Consider the following 20,340-nt stretch of genomic DNA (forward strand, 5'->3'; position numbering starts at 1 on the left):
CTTCCTTCCTTCCTTCCTTCCTTCCTTCCTTCCTTCCTTCCTTCCTTCCATCCTTTTCTTTCTTTTCTTGTGATGGAGCCTTGCTTTTCTGCCCAGACAGGAGTGCAGTGGCTCACTGAAACCTCCTCCTCCTGGGTTACAGCAATTCTCCTGCCCTTAGCCTCCCAAGTAGCTGGGACTACAGGGGTGTGCCACCAGACTTGGCTAATTTTTGTATTTTTAGTAGAGACAGGGTTTCGCCATGTTGGCCATGCTAGTCTCAAACTCCTGACCTCAAGTGATCCGCCCACCTTGTCCTTCCAAAGTAGTGGAATTACAGGTGTAAGTCACCACGCCCTGCCTCAACATATTTCTATGAGCTTATTAAATCCCTGTTTTGAGCTCTGGATTTTAAGAGGCAATTGTTTCAATTCCTTTTTTAAGTATGGCAATATAGTACTTTTAAAATCTACGTTAATGACAGCATTTTTCTGGAGACTGTTCTCCCTCACTAGTCATTTGTTTTTCTTTTTTTGGTTGTTATTCAACTTTTAATGAGGTGAATTATTCCTTGTCAGCTTTTTGTGAGGTGTTTGTATTAGACTTCATAATACAGTACTGCCTGTATTATGAAAATGGATCAATTAAATAGAACTTTTCATGAAGCACTGTAAAATGAGTTACAGCTGGGTTGACATATTGATGCCTTTAAACCTTAGAAAGCTTCAGTAATAACAAGAGATTTGTACTGGAGTGGGATTGCAGAGATTAGTGACACAAGATCAAGCGGCCATAAATAAACTCACAAATAGTCAAGTTAGTAAAAGATGTCCTTTTGGTTAATGCAATAGAATGCTGGATCTCTGTCTTCTCCCACTTAAAGATATTACATATGAATTAGCACATCACAGCCCTGCGTCCTTTCTCAATGTAGGCCTGTATTATTCACATTTTCTACTGGGGGCCTGCTTGGATGCCTCTGCTTTCTCAAGTTAGCTAATTGACTGATTATATTCACCAGTGCTGATCTAATTGGCTTATTGCAATCACCTGGGCTGAGCTAATTGGCTTAAGGTATTTACCCTAGTTGCAGAAGATGACCTTTGACCTACTTTTCTTCTGAGGCTTTTTTTGCAACATATACACACACATTACATAGACATAGCCATGTGATCCATTCTGTGTGTATATGTTTATCCACCTATCTTATATCTAAATAAAATAGTAAAAATGCTAGGATAAAGCCATTGTTTGTGTAACTATGGAACAAGGAACAGTCATGTATCAAACTCCAAACCTAGGAAAATTGAACTAATTGAAAAATTAGAAAAAATGTAAGTGACAATAAATATATGGAAAATGCTTAATGTCACTGAGGATTTTTAAAATGAAATTTAAAAATTATATGTTTTTTAACCAATGAGCTTGGTAGTCATTTAAGTCTTATTATGTGAAGTGTTAATGAATTGTTGGTGGGACTGCATATTTGTATGATTTTTTGATAAAGTGGTTTGGCAGTATCAAAATATAAATATTTATTCACTTTGACCTAGCAGTTTCACTCATTGTAACCTGTCCTATAGATAGGATTGCCCAAAATGTGCCAGGGTAAACTTAAAAAAAAATGTACATCATAACATTCTAATGGAAATAACAAAATGATTTAAACCTATGTATAATACAATATAATATTAACAATATTTATCATTAAATACATGTACTGGACTAGGCAATAAAATTACAGGACATTTGTGCTGTAGAGTATTATGACAGTGCCAATAAATAGATTTATAGCTTTAAGTGCCCATATCAGAGATGTCCAGGATATAATAAGTGAAAAATGGACATTGTTGAATATAAAGATAGTATGTTTTATTATGCCTATAATTGTGTAAAAAAAATTAAATGGGTATACAACATGTAACTGTATGAGTAAATGTCTGAAAAATTGAAAAGAACTGTTAACAGTGGTTACCCTCATCTAAGTGACATAGGTGAATAGGGGTTACCATCATAAAGTGAGGGCAGGCTGGGGTAAGAAAGTATATTTTTCTCTTGATTTATTTTTAAATAGTTTAAATCAAAGTAAAATGATTGGAAGAAATAAATAAGGTCATATCATATTAGGCAAATATAATTTATATGATATAAATTTAAATTATTAGTTAAATTTCTGTAAATTCACAATTTTGTTTTTTTTCCCCAAGACACTTGTGTAACAGCAAGCAATAGCACCAGTTGTACCTCTTCAACTTCTTCACTTTCTAACTACTTGTATGTCTTCATCTTGGGACAACTATTGCTGGGGGCAGGAGGAACTCCTCTTTATACTCTGGGAACAGCCTTTCTTGATGATTCTGTGCCCACACACAAATCTTCTCTCTATATAGGTAAGTTTATTCTCTAAACTGTCCCAGTATCACTTTATCTTATTATATGTTTACTTTCGAAGTAAAGTATAACATAGGCTTATTAAAAAGTTAGTTGTAACGCCATAGGTATTCCCAATAAATACATGCAGTATTACTTTTATTTTATTTCCTGCCATATAATGTCAGTTAATATAAATTGTCATCATTTTTGTTGACCCTCTGCTGTATTTCTTGGTATTGGCAGGCCAGCATTGCAGGATAGGAAGAGCCATTTAAGCAGCATTCTCTCTAGATCGCTTGAATCTCAGGGTAACTTACACAAGTGACATAGAGGCAGATCTCTGCAAGGTGTAGAGATTGAGCTCTGCCATTCTGTGTGATTTATTACATCCTATATTGACTTACAGTCCACAAAAGAAACCATTGTTTCTCCTTTGTGATGTAATTCCTGGTAGCATAAGTTTCTCTTAAATTCCTTCTCTTATGTTCCTGAAAGGTAAAACTAACTAGACAATGCACAGCCCTACATCTAATTATTGAATACTTTATTTGCATATGAGTTTTCTCTTTATCAGTCTGTTAATCTAACATAGGAGATTCATTGCCATAGCATTAGTAAGATAGTATGTTCAGTGCAGCCTAGGCTACTGAGGAACTCACAAATACCATTGGCCTTGATTACAGCCAGAGGATTCAAATGGAGACTACACTGCTGCACCCACCCAGAATCAAACCCAAAGGGTACCTACCCAACCAACACCATAGATATATCTATAGGAATATGTCTTATCCTATGAAAACTACTCAGTAAAATTGGAAGAGTTACTGTTGCTTCAGCTGTGCAGACATCAATATAGTAACAAGCAAAACAAAACATGAAAATCAAGGAAACATGGCACCTTGAAAGAAATACAATAATTATACAGTAACAGAACCAAAAGAAAATAAAAATCTATGAAATGCCTAAAAAGGAATTTGAGCTAATGATCTTAAAGAAACTCAGTACGATATCAAGGGAGCTCAGATAAACAATACAAGGAAATCAAGGAAACAACTTTTGGTCTGAATGAGAAATTCAAGAGAGACAGATATCATTAAGAATAACCAAATATAAATCATGCAACTGATGAGTTAAATGAATGAAATTACAAGTGTAGTTGAATGAAAAATTATATTTGAGAGGTTTAACAATAGACTAGATCAAACAGAAAGAATTTCTGACCTCAAAGAGAGGTCTTTTGAAATAACCCAGTCAAACAAAACAGCAAACAATATGAAAAAAAAATAAACAAAGTTTATGTGACATATGGGCACTATTAAGTAAACAAATATTTGAATTTTACGAATTTCAGAAGGAGAAGAAATGGGAAAAGGTATAGAAAATCCATATAATGATATAATGCTGAAAACATCCCAAGTTGTGGGTGAGAAATTAGACATCCAGATACAGGAAGCTCAGTGATTCCCAAATAGATTCAACCCAAAAGGGTCCTCTTCAAGGTATATGATATTCAAACTGGTAAAAATCAAAGACAAAGATAATTCTAAAAATAATAAGAGAAGAGCATCAAATCACCTATGGACTAATTCCCATCAGAAAGATTTCTCAGCAAAAACCTTACAGGTCAGGAGAGAATTGGATGATATACTTAAGAATGCTCAAAGGCAGGGGTTTGGGGGTCAGAGGCGGGACACAGCTGTCAGTCAAGAATACTATATCTAGCAAAGCTATTCTTCAGAAATAAAGGTGAAATAAAGTCTTTCCCAGGCAAGCAAAAACTGACGGAGTGCATCATCACTAGACCAGCCCTACAAAAAATTAAGGGAGTCCTACATCTGAAAGCAAAAGGACAATAAATTATCACCCTGAATACAAGTGAAAGTATAAAACTCAGTGCAAAGCAGATACTCAAGAAAAAGAAAGGAATCAAATGTTATCACTACAGAAAACTACCAAAATACTAAGATGAACAAGAGAGGAAGAAATGAACAAAGGATATATAAAACAATCGGAAAACAATTAACAAAATGACGGAAGTCCTCACCTATCAATGATAACAACCTTGAATGTAAATAGTTTAAATTCCCTAATTAAAAATATAGATAGGCTGAATGAATTAAGAAAGTATATCTAACCATGTGCTGCCTAGAAGAAACTCATTTCAACTGTAAAGATACACTTAGACTGAAAGTGAAGGGATAAAAAAATACATTTAGGGTAATTGTAAACCAAAAGTGTGTGGAAGTAGCTATACTTAAATTAGACAAAATAGTGTAAGTCAAAAAGTACAGGAGGCAAAGAATATTGTTTTACTCCTACGAATTCACCAAGAATACAAAAATAAATTCACCAAGAAGATACAGCAGTTATAATCGAATATGCACCCAACACCAGAGCATACATGTATATAAATCAAATATTATTAGAGTTAAAGAAATGGACCCCAATATAATAACAGTTGGAAACTTTAATGCTCCACTTCCAGCACTGGAAAGATTATCTAGGCATAAAATCAGCAAATAATACTGGACTTAAACTTCAGTATAGACCAAATTGACCTAACAGGTATTTACAGAACATTTTATCCAGCAGCTACAGGATACATGTTCTTCTCTTCAGCACATGGAACATTCTTTAGGATAGACCATATGAAACCACAAAATAAGTCTCAATAAACTTTTAAGTATTAATAATATATTAGGTATATTCTCAGACTACAGTGAAATAAAACTAGAAATCAATAATGAGGAACTTTTGGAACTGTACAAATACATGAAAATTAAACATCATGCTCCTGAGCAACCAATATGCCAATGAAGAAATTAAGAAGGAATTACATGAAAATAGAAATACAATAAACCAAATCTTATGAGGTACCACAAAAACAATGCTAACAGGGAATTTTATACCAATAAACACCTACATCATAAAAATAGATTTCAAATAAACCGCCTAATGATGTACCTTAAGAAAATGGAAAAGCACGAACAAACAAACCCAAAATTAGTAGAAGGAAAGAAATAATAAAGACTATCTCAGAACTAAACAAGAGTTAAAAAAAAAAAAAAAAAAAAAAAAAAAAAAAATAAAGAAGATCAATGAAATGAAAATTGTTTTTTGGAAAAGATAAAATAAAGCCATTTGCTAGACTAAAAAAAAAAGAGAGAAGACCTAAGTGAAATCAGAAACAAAATAGAAGGCATCACAGCTGACACCACAGAAAAACAAAGGATTATTAGTCTTACGAACAAATACATCCAACAAATTGAAAAACCTAGAGAAAATGGATACATTCCCAGGCACATAAAACCTACCAAGATTGAACCAGGAGGTAATAGAAAACTTGGTCAGACAAATAACATGTAATGAGATTGAATCAATAATAGACAGCCAAAAGCCCAGGACTGGATGGCTTCACTGCTGAATTCTATAAAACTTGTAAAGAAGAACTTAGTACCAGTTCTTTTCAAACTGTTCCAAACAGTTGAAGAGGAGAGAATTCTTCCTTATTCTGAGACGAGTATTACCCTGATGCCAAAACCAGAGAAAAACAGAATGTAAAGAGGAGCTACAAGCCAATATCCCTAATGAACATAGATACAAAAATCCTCAACAAAATTATAGCTGGCTGAATTTAATAGCACACCAAAAAATGATATACCATGATCAAGTGGAATTGATCTCAGTGATGCAAGAATTTGTTCATCATATGGAAATCAATAAATGTGATACATCACATAAACAGAATGAAGGACAAATATCACATGATCATCTCAATAGATGTAGAAATGTATTTAATAAAACTCAACATCCCTTCATGATAAAAACTCCTAAGAAATTAGGTATAAAAGGAACATACATCAACACGATAAAGGCCATGTATGGCAAACCCACAGCTAACGTTATACTGAATGAGAAAAAGCTGAAAGCCTTTCTTCTGAGAACTGAAATACAAGAAAGCCCACTTTCTTTTTTCTTTTCTTTTCTTTTCTTTTCTTCTCTTTTTTTTTCTTTTTGAGATGGGGTCTCGTTCTTGTCGCCCAGGCTGAAGTACAGTGGTGCGATCTCTGCTCACTGCAACCTCTGCCTCCCTGGTTTAAGCAATTCTCCTGCTTCAGCCTCCCAAGTAGCTGGGATTGCAGGTGCCCACATCACACCCGGCTAATTTTTGTATTTTTAGTAGAGGCCGGGGTTTCACCCTGTTGGCCAGACTGGTCTCGAACTCCTGACCTCAGGTAATCCACCTGCCTCGGCCTCCCAAAGTGCTGGGATTACAGGTGTGAGACACCAGGCCTGGCTGAAGGCCCACTTTCATCACTCTTATTCAACATGGTACTGGAAGTCCTATTCAGAGCACTTAGGCAAGAGAAAGAAATAAGGGACATCCAAATTGAAGACGAGGAAGCCAAATTGTCTGTCTCCACAGATGACATAATCTTATACAAAACATCTAAAACTTCACCAAAAAACTCTTAGAACTACTAAATAAATTCAGTGATGTTTCAGGGTACAAAGTCGCATTAAAAAATCAGTAGTGTTTCTCTACATCTTTGATGAACTAGCTGAAAAAGATATCAAGAAAGTAATATCATGTATAATGGTTACAAAGAAATACATAGGAATAAATTTAACCCAGGAGGTGAGAATCTTTAAAGGAAAACTACAAAACACTAATGACAGAAACTGAAGACAGAATAAAAATGGAAAGGCACCCCATGCTCATGGATTCAAAGAGTTAATATTGTTAAAATGACTGACTATACTACCCAAAGCAATTTACAGATTCAATGCAATCCCTATCAAAATTCCAATGTCACTTTTCAGACATGGAAAGCAGTCCTCAAATTCATATGGAACTGGAAAAGATGCCAAATAGCCAAAACAATCCTGAGCACAAAGAACAAAACTGAAAACATCACACTATCTCATTTCAAATTATACAACAAAGCTTTAGTAATCAAAAAAGAAAGGTGTTGATATCAAAACAGACACATTGACCAATGGAACACAATAGAGAACTCAGAAATAAATCTGTGTATTTATGACCAACTGATTTTTGCTAAAGATACCAAAGATATACACTGGGGACCCTTTAATAAGTGGTGCTGTAATAACTGGATATTGATATGCAGAAGAATACAACTAGACCCCTATCTCACACCATATACAAAAATCAACTCAAAATGGATTAGACACTTAAATGTTAGACTCAAAACTATAAAATTACTAGAGGAAAACACAGGGGAAACACTTCATTACCTTGGTCCTGGCAAAGATTATATGGCTAAGACTGCAAAAACATAGGCAACAAAAACAAAATTAGACAAATAGGACTATATCAAGCTAAAAAGTTGCTGCACAGCACATGAAACAATCATCAGATTGTAGAGACAACCTATAAAACAGGAGGAATTATTTGCAGACTGTTCATCCAACAGAGGACTAATGTCTAGAATATATAAAGAGCTTTAGCACCTCAACAGCAAAAAGTCCAAATAATCTAATTAAAAAATAAGCAAAGAATCTATATAGCCATTTTTCAAAATAAGATATACAGATGACCACCAAGTATATGAAAAAATGCTCAACATCAATTATCAGGGAAATGCAAATCAAAGCCACAATGACATATTATCTCACTTCAATTAGAATGGCTATTATCACAAAGACAAAATGTCAAATGCTGGTGAAGATGCAGAGAAAAGGGAACTTCTAAATAGAATGTTGGTGGGAATGTAAATTAGTACAGCCATTATGGAAAATAGTATAGACATTTCTCAAAAACAGAAAGTATAATTACCATATGATCCAGTAATGCTACTATTGGGTATTTATCCAAGGGAAAGGAAATCAGTGTATTGAAGAGATAGTTGTGTCCCCATGCTTATTGTAGCACTTCTCACAATAGCTAAGAGATGGAATCAAGCTAAACATTTGTCAACAGATGCATAGGTAAAGAAAATGTGAAATGTACATACAACAGGATACTATTCAGCCATAAAAAATAAAAAAATAAAAAAATCCTGTTCTTCATAGTAACCTGGGTGAGCCTAGAGGACATCCTGTTAAATGAAACAAGGATACAACAGGATACTATTCAGCCATTAAAACAAAACAAAACAAAACAAAACAAAACAAAACAAAACAAAACAAGAATCCTGTCGTTCATGGTAACATGGGTGAGCCTAGAGGACATCCTGTTAAATGAAACAAGTCAGGCATAAAAGGTAAATACTATATGTTCTCACTGATATGTGAGAGCTAAAAAGAAAAAATACCAGCTCCTAGAATTCAAGAACAGAATTATGGTTATTAAAGGCTGGGGAAGATATGGGAAGGGGAGGATATGGAGAGATTTGTTAATGGATAGAAAACTACAATTAGGAGAAATAAATTCTGGTGTTCCATATCGAACTGTAGATTGAATATAGCTAACCATTACTCATTGTATATGTTCAAAAAGCTAGAAGAGGGGATGTTAAATGTTCCCAACACAAACAAATCATAAATGTATGAGGTGATGAGTGTGCTAATTAATCTGATCATTACACATTGTATAGATATACTGACACATAACCATGTATCCTCTAAATGTGTACAATGGTTATGTGTCAACTAAAAAAAGGAAAAAAAGTGAAACTATATTCAACTGACTCCCCAAAATACTTGGGAGCTTAAATAAACAGCAACAACAACAATAAAAAGACATGAGTGATCAAATAAGTTTTGTTTTATGAAAATTCAGAGTTATATATGGCAATATTTTAAATATCTCACAGATAGAAATAAGCTCAATTTAATTCCACTGCAAGTAAAAATAGGGAGAGTCCCTAAGAGGAAGAAGTTTAATGGCTTACTTTTAAGAAGTAGACTTTTCAGCAGATCCAGATTTGAAGTCAGCTGCTGTAGTACAAAATACAAAATTCTTTCTGAGTTGCACAGAGTAGAAAAGGCTTCTTTTCACATTGCTTGTATTGTTTTCTTCCGTGATATTGTAAACAGTAACTATGATCACTATCAGTAAAGGATAAATAGTAGATATACTACCTCTACTGCCAGTTAACAACACTTTCCATGGATTTATAATTTTTGGTTTTGTTCTAATTATTACTACAAATAGCTTTTACATTGAATTACATGTTTTAGACTCCTTGACTGTCTATTCAAATGTTATTGTTTTAATGCAAATATGTGTGATTTTGGTATGTTTAATTGTTTAGATTTTTCTGTAGTAAGACGTTTGTTTTCACTGTTAGATAGGCAAAGTGAAGTTGTACATATGACCGTATTCAATGTCTCTGTTCTTCTTCTAGGAACTGGTTATGCTATGTCAATCTTAGGCCCTGCTGTTGGCTATGTATTGGGAGGACAACTGCTAACCATGTACATTGATGTTGCTGTGGGAGAAAGGCAAGGCAGTATCTAGTTTTCTTTTATTTAAAGTCATTTTATTTTAATTATGCCAATATCATAGACAGAACATTTTCACAGTACTTCCCTCAGTATAGCATGAAGAATTATTCAGGAAAAAAAAATTGAATACAAAAGATTCTTATATAATATCTTATTTGGCTGCATTACCTTTTGGGTTAATGCTATACCATCTTTTATTATAATAACATATTTTCATAAATAATGACATTTAATAAAGTCGTCTGGTGAAATTTTTAAAAATACATGTGAAGGACCCCAATTCATTGTTCAAAATAAGAGTTCAATAAAATTAGCAATATTTTCCATGGATTTAGTTGGGACTAGATAGTCTGAAGAGTCTCAAGAGTCTATGATTCTCAGAAAATGTTGACTCTCAGAAAATGTTCCAGAGTAACTCTGATAATGTCATAGAGATCACAATTATGCCATTTTAACAACGATGACAATGAAGGATAGTAATAGATAATATTTATTTGTCCTATACTGTATACCAGACACCATATGTTTTGTGTGTTAACTTATTTTACATGCTATCTTATTTAATAATCTCAAGTATTCAACAAAGTAGTTGATACGCACAGGTTGGTAAGTGTCTAAGACATGAATTAAAATAGATCTCTTTGACCAAAATTCAACACTGAGTTAGTTACCTTCTCTATTTCCTGATTAGAGAAATTTGTGCCTTTGCTGAGGTCATATGTTTTTTCATTTTGCCACTGGGAATTATAACTGCACAATCCTCTACATGACCATGAGCAGTGAATACAAAAATATGGTCATAGGTATGTGATTTGTTCTCTAAACTGTTAGTCCTAGGTTACTCTTTCACAGACTATGAAAAGACATGCAGAAGTAGCGACCCAGAGATTTAAGAAAGGACATTTTAATTTCAGTGGAAAATTACATGAGTTGTAGGAGTAGTGTATTTTTGGAAAGGGCCAAAGTGTATTAAAATATGAGACCCCTGGCTGGGCACGGTGACTTATATCTGTAATCCTAGCACTTTGGGAGGTCAAAGTATAAAGATCACTTGAGGCCAGGCGTGACTTGTGCCTGTAGTCCCAGCTACTTGGGAAGCTAAGATGGAAGAATCGCTTGAGCCCAGGAGTTCAAGGCTGCAGTGAACTATGATCATGCAATTGCACTCCAGCCTGGGTGATAGACTGAGACCCTGTTTCAAGGAAATAAATAGACAAATAGTCACTTTAAGAATAATTTTACATTAAAGAAATGCTCTAATTGAAGCACACTCTATGGGCTTTTAACACAGATCAGTGATTTGCTGTGATATATATTTAATACAGTAGAGAAGAAAATTTAGCCAAAGTTAAAAGAATGTTGAGAAATTCTACGTATCTTTTCAAATATTTGTCATATTTACTATTAGATATTTTAAACTTTCATGTCATATTTGCCATTTTTAAACATTTTGTAAACCATTATTCTCATAACTCTCAATTATGTCTGCTACCTGTTTTCTGATTCTTTGCAATGGCACCATTAAACGGTTGGATATTATAATCGTATTCTACTATATGCACTTGAAGTATAAAGTATATAATTATCTTAACTGAGTTTTAATTAATAAGGTAGAGTTGACTTTTACCTCTTTTTTTTCTGTCATATAGCACTGATGTCACTGAGGATGATCCACGATGGTTGGGAGCTTGGTGGATTGGATTTCTTCTATCATGGATCTTTGCTTGGTCTTTAATAATACCTTTTTCTTGCTTTCCAAAACATTTACCAGGTAAGCATGCTTTCTTTAAAACCAGAGAGGTTTATTTTAATTGTAGGCCAGTTGTTATTTTCTATATGATTAATAAGAACTATAGATTCACCCTGTTTGTTTTATAGAATCTCAACTGTCTGACTATGTAAATTTTGAATATTCTTCATTTTAGAAATTATTGGGTAACAATCTTAATATTCATGGTTTTTTTTCAATTCCATTTAATGATAGAACTATGAATATTTACTTCTTTAGTACTTAATAAATTTGTTTCTTATGTTTTATCTGAAATTCTGCTTTATATGTATACAAGGTATAATATCTTTTAAACTATTAATTTATATTCAGTTAGTCATTAATTTCAGTCTATCTTAAATCATTCATGTTAATTATTTGTAGTTAAAAGTGCAAGTACTTATTTTTTTTCAATTGTCACTGAAGTCATTCTGTAGTGTACTTTTTTATTTTTTTACTGTATGTGAATATTAAACATTCTTTTCTTTCTTTTTTTTTTTTTTTTTGAGACAGTCTCCCTCTGTTGCCCAGACTGGAGTGCAGTGGTGCGATCTCCGCTTACTGTAGCCTCTGCCTCCCGAGTTCAAGCAGTTCTCCTAACTTAGCCTCCCAAGTAGCTGGCACTACAGGCATGTGCCACCACACTCGGCTAATTTTTGTATTTTTATTAGAGATGGGGTTTTGCCTTGTTGGCCAGGCTGGTCTCGAGCTCCTGACCTCAGGTGATCTGCCTCAGCCTCTCAAAGTGCTGGGATTACAGGCGTGAGCCACCACTCCCGGCTTGAATACTAAACATTCTATACAAAAAGAAGAGGTTAATTAGAAGGAATATTCATTTTTCTCTATGAGCTCTTGCTTCTGTATAATCATGTAGTTAAAAAACATATCTGTAGAAGTATTTTTCTTTAGGTTGGAGGTATTTAGTTGTTTACATTGCTATTTTCAGCAGGATAGATGATTAACTTTTGGAAATGGGCAAGAGAAAGTCTGACAGACTGGGAGTAGGTAGATTCATTAATTTATTTCTACCCTGAGCCATTCATTTATAGTTCCATATGTTAACTGTTTTCTCAAATTTGTTGCCAGTACCATTATTAAAAATCAAAGAGACATGGTAATAAGATGGTAAATATATCATTTGTCAAGCATGTTAGGATTAAGAGAGCAGAGGAAAAGAGCGACAAAAGTACTTTAATATATAAAGGATCAAAAAGAGAACCATTTGAAAGGAAGAAAAAATGTTAAGAGATTTTAAATGAAAAGCATAGATATGTGATTGGAGCAAAATTGTCTCATTTGAATGTTTAGACTAGTTGGAACTTCCTTAGCTAGTACTAATGGATACTAGTTCTTGGGGCATCCTGATTACAGACATAGATATTTGAACAATTTTCTTGACAGAACAACTAGCCTCTTACAGAATTTATATACTAGCGGAAGTATGTGTCAATTAGAAAGTAAGCACATTTTTACATGAAGAATAAAGTGATTGAGCAAGTTTACTTACTACTTTTTTTTTCTTTTTAGGTACAGCAGAAATTCAAGCTGGAAAAACTTCCCAGGCTCATCAGAGTAATGGTAATGCAGATGCGAAATTTGGGAAAAGTATTAAAGATTTTCCAGCTGCTCTAAAGGTAAAATAAAACTCTTCTCTGTCTCTCGCAGTCTCATACACCCGTACGTATACACACACACAACTCACATGTATATATGTATATATGTGTGTGTATATTATATAGATTATGTATAATATGTGTATAATATATATTATACATAATAGGTATATAATACATATTATATATAATATACTATACATTATATATAATATATATAATATATAATATACATTATATATATATTATGCATAGTATATTATATGTATAAATACATATAAACACGTGCATAAACACACACATACCAACACATACCCACACGTACACACACACATGCGCCATCTTTTCAGAGTATGGTTTTGTTTGCTTGTTTACTACAATTGGAGCTCTTACAAACAGCTCTTTGGATTCAGTTTTATTGTCCTTTGAGTAAATGAAAACTATTCTAGGGTAGAATGGTTGAAAGAGCACGAGTTGTCTTATTGGCAATATCATATTCAGTGGTTCCTTGTTAACACTAGCAGCCCATTATTCCATGACATTTTCCTTATGAAATTGATGAGTCACTTATCACTGAATTGTAAATATATTTGAGAATTCTGAACCAATATTTTTCTTTTGTGAAAGAGGTGGTTAGTGGTAACTTGGTCTGAATTTGAGGATAAAGAACAAAAATGTTATGGTCCATTCAGTTGTACTCAGCAGAAAAGTATTCTATTTAGTGTTATTAAAGTTTTATTCATAAAGGACTTTATAATTTTACCTTTTCAAGATGTGAAATTGTTTGCTTTTCATTGTTTTTGGTTTCTTGTCAAATAAAAGCCTTAAAATGTTTTTACTTCTCCACTCAGCCCATCTTTCAACTCTGCACACCATACATGCACATTCTTGTGTTTTGCTGATATTGTTCATGCTTTAATTGCAACTACTAATATTTTCTCTTACAGTAGTTCTATTTCATTATCCCTGTTTAATTTATCTTATACATTTTAATTTACATTACCATCTAGACTCATTACTGACCATTACTTTTTTTTAATCCTTGTGTCCTCCTGCTTAGTGATCTCTATTCTGATTTCAATCTCTATGAATTCAACATTTTCCTGTTGGTTTTCCTTAAATAGGATACCACCTAGATATCCTTAAATGTTTGAATAATATATTTTACTAGGTGAATACTTTTGGATCATTCCTCTTTAATCTCTGTAGCCTGTGAATATTGCTTGCTCTTCTCTACTTAATTGTGTTGTATTTGAGAAGTTTTATGTTAGTGTGATTCTGGCTTATTTTCATCTGTATGTTGGTAAGTTTTTTCATTTATCTTTGATTACAGGAAATTTACTTAGTTATTCTAAAGTATATGTCTTTTCTCATTAATTCTTCTCAAGAATCGATTGTTTTCAATCTGAAGACAATTTTTTAAAATACTGCTATTTATTATTATTATGAATTATTTTAAATTATTGCATGTTTTTAGGTACGTTTTCCTTCCTTTGTCAGTCTATGTGGCTCTGACTTCTAAAGCTCCCATCTTGCTCCTTTGTGATTCAGTGTGTGTGTGTGTGTGTGTGTGTTTGTGTTTTGCTTCGTTTTATGAAAAATTTTTTGACATTTAATATTTGAGAATTATAATTTGGTTTTCATTTTGTAGTTAAATATATTAACACAACCTCCATACTCCCCTCTGTCAATAAATAAGATTCTGAGAGGTCTAGCCATATAGACGCCTATTTAAAGTTGCTTAACTGTGTTTCTAAAGTTTTTAATTGCTGAATCTAATCATGGAACAATACTATGAATCTGATACTTACAGACCATTCTCATCTGTGCTCATAGTCTCAAAGTCTTTCTTTACTGAACATAGGAATTCAGAACACAATAAAATACCAAATAGGTGGTAGATTTGTAGTGTGTAAATTTACAGTAACACTTGGGAAGAGAAATTTTCCAAGAAGGCTTTTACTTTCTTTCCGTGGCCCTTGGAATGCAATAAAAGCATAACCACCATATTGAGGAATCATCTATCAATTTTCTAGGTATTCCACATATACATTTTCTCATCATGTATATGTAAATCTATTAATTATCCCTAGTTACATTTTTGTTTTGGAGGAAATGCTGAAATTTTACAGATGATTGTAGAATTTTGTTATTTCATCATGCTAACCTTTAACCCTATACTTTGCAGTATAATCACAGCTATTCATTTGAGGAACTGTATTTTTTTCTTTAGAATTTGATGAAGAATGCTGTCTTTATGTGTTTAGTTCTATCAACTTCTTCAGAAGCCTTAATTACTACTGGATTTGCTACATTTTTACCTAAATTTATAGAAAATCAATTCGGATTGACATCCAGCTTTGCAGCTACTCTTGGAGGTAAAACCTTTTTCTTTATTTTAACTTAATGTAAAATTTCACTTTACCATATTAAATTTTATTAGGATAATGTATAATTTGAGATAGCCCTTCTTTGAAATTTAAACTGAAACCAGCCTGGCCAACATGGTGAAACCCTGTCTCTACCAAAAAACATAAAAATTAGCCAAGTGTAGTGGCATGTGCCTGTAGTCCCAGCTCCTTTGGAGGCTGAGGTGGGAGAATCACTTGAATCTGGGAGGTGGAGGCTGCAGTGAGCTGAGATTACACTGTTGTCCTCCAGCCTGGGTGACAGAATGAGACCCTGTCTAAAAAAAAAAAGACATTTAAACTTAATTTTGGTACAAATTTCTGATTTTCTGACATTAGGCAGTCTATTGTATGAACTAGAAAAAGACAAAAGCTAAAATGGCTAAAGAGAATATATATTAATCTTAATTCTTAATGTTCAATACATTAATTTGACTAATTCCCTACTTAATGGACCTGTTAAGTCATTTGTACACATATTTCTATAAATCAGGTGAATAAATATAAGTTAAAACCATATTGGCACTTGTTTTGATGTTTTCCGTTGTCAGTATGAGTGAGTATATGTGTATGATTTCTCACAATCCACATTCTTCTTTCTTATTAGGGGCTGTTTTAATTCCTGGAGCTGCTCTCGGTCAAATTTTAGGTGGCTTCCTTGTTTCAAAATTCAAAATGACATGTAAAAACGCAATGAAGTTTGCATTGTTTACATCTGGAGTTGCATTTACGCTGAGTTTTGTATTTATTTATGCCAATTGTGAAAATGAGCCGTTTGCTGGTGTATCCGAATCATATAATGGGTAAATACATCTCAGTGCTTTTTGATATTAATATCAGAATAATAGACTAAGCATTTCCAAGCATATGTTTTCTTAAATTAAATGGTGAGAAATTGGCTTTTTAAAAATTTGGAAGGCCTTTTTTCCTATGTAAGAACATGTGGTTTTGTTTTTAGTTTAGATAATTGATGTCTTCTTAAAAGTTGGGGATATTTATACAAAGAACATTTAAGGAGCAACTTTCATATACTGGGCACTATGCTTCCTCAGGGATACAAAGATTAATACAGTAGGATTTTTGCCTCTAAGCAATTCATATCCTAGGGAGAATTTCACATTATATGTTTTATTGATTTAAATTTTAAAATAGAAATAACTCCCTATGGTAAAATTACCTTATTAGGTTGGTTGCAAATAGACAAGAAGAGAAATTAGAATAAAGCTAGTCCTAGCTAATACTAAACATTATTGTATCTACTTAAAAGTTTATGTTTATTGTAGATAAATAAACAACTTGTTCTCACTGTAGACATGTTTCTAGCTATAACAGATTTGACCATTTATATTTCTTTGTTTTCCTTTGAAATTTTAAGCCCTAAGTAGGTGGTCAGGCAAGAGGGTATTGCACAGCAGTACATTTTATACCTCACAGTGCTGCTTTGTTTCATTACATATGTTTGAGGCTGTCAAGGAAGGTGGTACGTTAGGTCAAGGACTCCATAATTTTGTATAATATGACCTACAGATGATATAAATATAATCTACTTCAGAAAAGTTTGCCAATGACAATTACCATGATTTGTAGTTGCTGCTAATATACCCGTGATTCTTTTACATTAATGCTGAGCATTCTAAAGCAGTATTTAGTTAAGCTCCATTACATTTTTTTTTTTTTTTTTTTTGAGACAGAGTCTTGCTGTGTCACCCAGGCTGGAGTGCAGTGGCACAATCTTAGTTCCCTGCAACATCCGCCTCCCGGATTCAAACAATTCTTGTCTCAGCCTCTGGAGTAGCTGGGACTACAGGCTCATGCCACCATGACCAGCTAATTTTTGTATTTTCAGTAGAGACGGGGTTTCGCCCTATTGGCCAGGCTGGTCTCAAACTCTGACCTCAAGTGATCCGCCCAGCTCGGCCACCCCAAGTACTGGGATTACAGGTGTGAGCCACCACACCCGGCCAAGCTCCATTACATTTATTCGATATTTGTTGAATGCTTCCTCTAGCAGACCTGCATGGCAAAATCCCTGTTCTAAAGGAGAGATTGCAAAAGAAAACAGTGAACGAATAGTCAATTAGGTAATGAGGGATAAACAAATTGCTATGGAATTGAAAAGAAGGTGAGCTTCTCAAATTTATTTGATTAGAATCTGGAAGGGCTTCATAGCATAATAGTGAAATGGGGTTTAAAAATCCTTCAAGGATACAAAGAGTTTTGAGAAATGAAGATTTGAGAAGAGAGACAGGGAGAGGGAATATGCTAAACCAAAGTTATAAATGCTATTAAATGTGAAGGCTAGTTTCAGAGACCAGGTTGAATGGAACTTAGATTATGCGTCTGGAAATAGTATAAATATGTTTTGGAATGTCAAAAGGTAGGTAGAGGTTAAGTTGCATAGACCTGACTTTCACCCCTGTAAACTTCACCCAAACTTATCCCAGTAAACTTTTTCTGTATGTTCCTTTTAAAAAAAAAAAAAAAAAAAAAAGGAAGTTCTGGATAGTTTAACACATAGTTTTATCACCTTGAGTAACAAAGTACATGTGAATCCATTTAATATTGTCTACCTTAAATGATAGTTACTACCAGGTGTGCTGTCCTTCGTGTAATCAGAAAGGAAGGCATGTGTGATGGGGTAATTCTGAGGTTTGTGTAGGAGTTGGCCATTAAGATATATTAAGATCTGGGACATAGTGTTTAATACACATACACATTTCTTAGTGATGAGAAAAACTGAAAGTAAATATACACACACACACAAATGTCACTAAATGTATGTGTTTTTACTCACATTTATGTATATGTGTGTACATAGATAGAAATAGGGACACAATTTAATGTCACCAAGTAGGTGTGACATTTTCAGATCATATTTTTCTCATGGCCCCAAATTCTTAGTTTTAGTTTCTGTACCCTGAGTATTAAAATGTGTCTATTACAAACAGGTCAGTCAAACTAGTCTCATCTACGAAACATGTATAGAAGAAAAGGTACAGGCATATGTTGAGGATATGTGGGTTTGGTTCCAGACCACCAAAATAAAGCATATATTGCAATAAACAACTCAAATGGATATTTTGGTTTTCCAGTGCTTATAAAGTTTATATTTACTCTATACCGTAGTCTATTACATATGCAATAACTTTGTGTCTAAAAAAGAAATGTACAATGTACATACCTCAATTAAAAAATTATTTATTGTTGAAATGTGCTGACAATCATCTGAGCCTTCAGCAAGTTGTAATTTTTTTTGCTGGTAGAGTCTTGCCTCAGTGTTGATGGCTGCTGACTGACCAGGGTGGTGGTTGCCAAAGGTTGGGGTAGTTGTGGCAACTTCTTAAAATAAGACAATAATGAGCAGTCAGAACACATACATCATTTATTGATTAAATTTTACTTCTTAAAGGGGCATGGTTCATGGTGTCCCGAAACAATTATTTTAGTAACATCAGAAATCACTGATCACCATAACAGAAATGATAATGAAAAAATTTGAAATTTTGCAAGGTTACCAAAATATGAAATAGACATAAAATGATCGTGCACTCTGGGAAAAATGGCACTTTACAGACTTACTGAATACTATCACTATCACTACATTGCCACTAACTTTCAATTTGTAAAAAACACAAGATTTGCCAAGTACGATAAAACAAAGTGAAGTAAAGCTAGGTAAGCCTGTCTATGGAAAGAACAGCCTAAGAAGCTCAAGAAATATCTTTTCAGGGAGTGAGAGACAGAAGAGGTTCTGAGGATGTAGGGTTTCTAGTAGAGGGATGCAAAGAATCTTTGACCTTTACCGTGGTAAGCACAGATGGGTAAAAATAGGTTCTGCATCCATGAATTAATGAATTAGGCTCATTGATATATTCTTTGAAAGTTCCTGTTTAACATAACAGCATATCCAAAAAATGTAAGATCAGGGGATATATATACATGTGTGTATATATGTGTATATATATGTGTATATATACATGTGTGTATATGTACGTATATGTATATATACATATTGACCAGGCTGATCACCATGTTGACCAGGCTGATCTTGAACTCCTGACTTCAGGTGATCCACCCGTCTCGGTCTCCCAAAGTGCTGGGATTACAGGTGTGAGCCACTGTGCCTGGCTCATAGCTTTTCAACCCTTGCCCCACTTCTTCTCTTCTCCCTCTTGTAGTCTGCAGTGTCTATTGTTGCCATCTTTATTCCATAAGTACTCAGTGATTAGCTCCCACTTTTAAGTGAGAGCATGTGGTATTTGGTTTTCTGTGCCTGTGTTAATTTGCTTGAGATAATGGTCAGGATATTTTTCAATAATATTTTAAAGTAATTTATTATTAAATCTTTAGTTGGGCACAATACTAAAGTCGATTGCATGAATACTGTTTATTTTCCCACTGTTCCCCATTGCTGTTTTGTTGCCTTGACTATCTATAGGAACTTTGAGTCTTATTTTGGTGATCAGTGGTGGTAATGATGATTTGTGGTTTACTTAATACTTAAAAACCTCATAGAATATAGAAATACCATAGTGTATACACACAGTATTTTTTTCTGTATCTGGCCTTTAGCTAGAATTTTACTGATTATATGAAATAGCATCTTAAAGAGGCATATTAATATTTTGCAATGGTTTTAGGGAAATTTTAGCCTGTTATAGAGGCATAATTATAGAATAATACTTTGTATTTAAGAAACTAATGCTTGAATTCTACTTGCGACAAACATATATGCACATTTATTTTATTATATCTTAAAACTAGTAAACATTTCAAAATAGGATAT

General features: G+C 33.6%; 1 protein-coding gene across 1 annotated transcript in view; it reads left to right on the forward strand.

Moving 5' to 3' along the window:
* Nucleotides 1–20,340, forward strand: part of SLCO4C1 (solute carrier organic anion transporter family member 4C1) — a 65,388-nt gene that overhangs the window by 24,303 nt on the left and 20,745 nt on the right. Inside the window, 6 exon segments of the mRNA XM_017869174.1 lie at nucleotides 2,187–2,369; nucleotides 9,666–9,762; nucleotides 11,415–11,536; nucleotides 13,061–13,167; nucleotides 15,380–15,524; nucleotides 16,162–16,357. Of these exon segments, the coding sequence (XP_017724663.1) occupies nucleotides 2,187–2,369; nucleotides 9,666–9,762; nucleotides 11,415–11,536; nucleotides 13,061–13,167; nucleotides 15,380–15,524; nucleotides 16,162–16,357 (850 nt within the window).

Source organism: Rhinopithecus bieti, unplaced genomic scaffold (genome assembly GCF_001698545.2).
Source record: "Rhinopithecus bieti isolate Rb0 unplaced genomic scaffold, ASM169854v2 scaffold_4104, whole genome shotgun sequence".
Lineage (NCBI taxonomy): Eukaryota > Metazoa > Chordata > Mammalia > Primates > Cercopithecidae > Rhinopithecus > Rhinopithecus bieti.